Source organism: Penaeus vannamei, chromosome 10 (genome assembly GCF_042767895.1).
Source record: "Penaeus vannamei isolate JL-2024 chromosome 10, ASM4276789v1, whole genome shotgun sequence".
In the NCBI taxonomy this organism is placed as follows: domain Eukaryota; kingdom Metazoa; phylum Arthropoda; class Malacostraca; order Decapoda; family Penaeidae; genus Penaeus; species Penaeus vannamei.
In genome coordinates, this window is record NC_091558.1 from 41,893,528 (window position 1) to 41,896,027 (window position 2,500).

General features: G+C 26.4%; 2 protein-coding genes across 3 annotated transcripts in view; both read left to right on the forward strand.

Moving 5' to 3' along the window:
* LOC138862937 (putative eggshell protein) overlaps positions 1-82 on the forward strand; it is a 369-nt gene extending 287 nt beyond the window's left edge. The window contains exon 1 of the mRNA XM_070126142.1: positions 1-82. This exon is cut by the window's left edge and continues 287 nt beyond it. Within this exon, the coding sequence (XP_069982243.1) occupies positions 1-82 (82 nt within the window).
* The window catches only part of Argl (Argininosuccinate lyase), a 42,464-nt gene that overhangs the window by 19,784 nt on the left and 20,180 nt on the right, over positions 1-2,500 (forward strand). The gene's annotated exons all lie outside the window — the stretch shown is intronic.

Below are 2,500 nucleotides of genomic sequence, written 5' to 3' on the forward strand. Positions count from 1 at the left end.
GAACGCTTATGGAATGAACAGATATAGATATAGAAAGAACACTTATGGAAAGAACAGATATAGATATAGAAAGAACACATAGAATGAACAGATATAGATATAGAAAGAACACTTATGGAAAGAACAGATATAGATATAGAAAGAACACATAGAATGAACAGATATAGATATAGAAAGAACACTTATGGAAAGAACAGATATAGATATAGAAAGAACACATAGAATGAACAGATATAGATATAGAAAGAACGCTTATGGAATGAACAGATATAGATATAGAAAGAACACTTATGGAAAGAACAGATATAGATATAGAAAGAACACATAGAATGAACAGATATAGATATAGAAAGAACACTTATGGAAAGAACAGATATAGATATAGAAAGAACACATAGAATGAACAGATATAGATATAGAAAGAACGCTTATGGAATGAACAGATATAGATATAGAAAGAACAGATATAGATATAGAAAGAACAGATATAGATATAGAAAGAACGCTTATGGAATGAACAGATATAGATATAGAAAGAACAGATATAGATATAGAAAGAACACTTATAGAAAGAATAGATATAGATATAGAAAGAACACTTATGGAAAGAACAGATATAGATATAGAAAGAACACTTGTAGAAAGAACAGATATAGAAATAGAAAGAACAGATATAGATATAGAAAGAACAGATATAGATATAGAAAGAACACTTACAGAAAGAACAGATATAGATATAGAAAGAACAGATAGATATAGAAAGAACACTTATAGAAAGAACAGATAGATATAGAAAGAACACTTATAGAAAGAACAGATATAGATATAGAAAGAACACATAGAAAGGACAGATATAGATATAGAAAGAACACATAGAAAGGACAGATATAGATATAGAAAGAACACTTATAGAAAGAACAGATAGATATAGAAAGAACACTTATAGAAAGAACAGATATAGATATAGAAAGAACAGATATAGAAAGAACAGATAGATATAGAAAGAACACTTATAGAAAGAACAGATATAGATATAGAAAGAACACTTATAGAAAGAACAGATATAGATATAGAAAGAACACTTATAGAAAGAACAGATATAGATATAGAAAGAACAGATATAGACATAGAAAGAACAGATAAAAAGAACAGATATAGATATAGAAAGAACAGATAGATATAGAAAGAACACTTATAGAAAGAACAGATAGATATAGAAAGAACACTTATAGAAAGAACAGATATAGATATAGAAAGAACACATAGAAAGGACAGATATAGATATAGAAAGAACAGATAGATATAGAAAGAACACTTATAGAAAGAACAGATATAGATATAGAAAGAACAGATATAGATATAGAAAGAACACATAGAAAGAACAGATATAGATATAGAAAGAACAGATAGATATAGAAAGAACACTTATAGAAAGAACAGATAGATATAGAAAGAACAGATATAGATATAGAAAGAACACATAGAAAGAACAGATATAGATATAGAAAGAACAGATATAGATATAGAAAGAACAGATAGAAAGAACAGATATAGATATAGAAAGAACAGATGTAGATATAGAAAGAACAGATATAGATATAGAAAGAACAGATGTAGATATAGAAAGAACAGATATAGATATAGAAAGAACAGATATAGATATAGAAAGAACACATAGAAAGGACAGATATAGATATAGAAAGAACACTTATAGAAAGAACAGATATAGTTATAGAAAGAACACTTATAGAAAGAACAGATATAGATATAGAAAGAACAGATATAGACATAGAAAGAACAGATAAAAAGAACAGATATAGATATAGAAAGAACAGATAGATATAGAAAGAACACTTATAGAAAGAACAGATAGATATAGAAAGAACACTTATAGAAAGAACAGATATAGATATAGAAAGAACACATAGAAAGGACAGATATAGATATAGAAAGAACACTTATAGAAAGAACAGATATAGATATAGAAAGAACACTTATAGAAAGAACAGATATAGATATAGAAAGAACACTTATAGAAAGAACAGATATAGATATAGAAAGAACAGATATAGATATAGAAAGAACAGATATAGATATAGAAAGAACAGATATAGATATAGAAAGAACACTTATAGAAAGAACAGATAGATATAGAAAGAACACTTATAGAAAGAACAGATAGATATAGAAAGAACACTTATAGAAAGAACAGATAGAGATATAGAAAGAACACTTATAGAAAGAACAGATAGATATAGAAAGAACACTTATAGAAAGAACAGATAGATATAGAAAGAACACTTATAGAAAGAACAGATATAGATATAGAAAGAACACTTAGAGAAAGAACAGATATAGATATAGAAAGAACACTTATAGAAAGAACAGATATAGATATAGAAAGAACACTTATAGAAAGAACAGATATAGATATAGAAAGAACAGATATAGATATAGAAAGAACACTTATAGAAAGAACAGATATAGATATAGAAAGAAC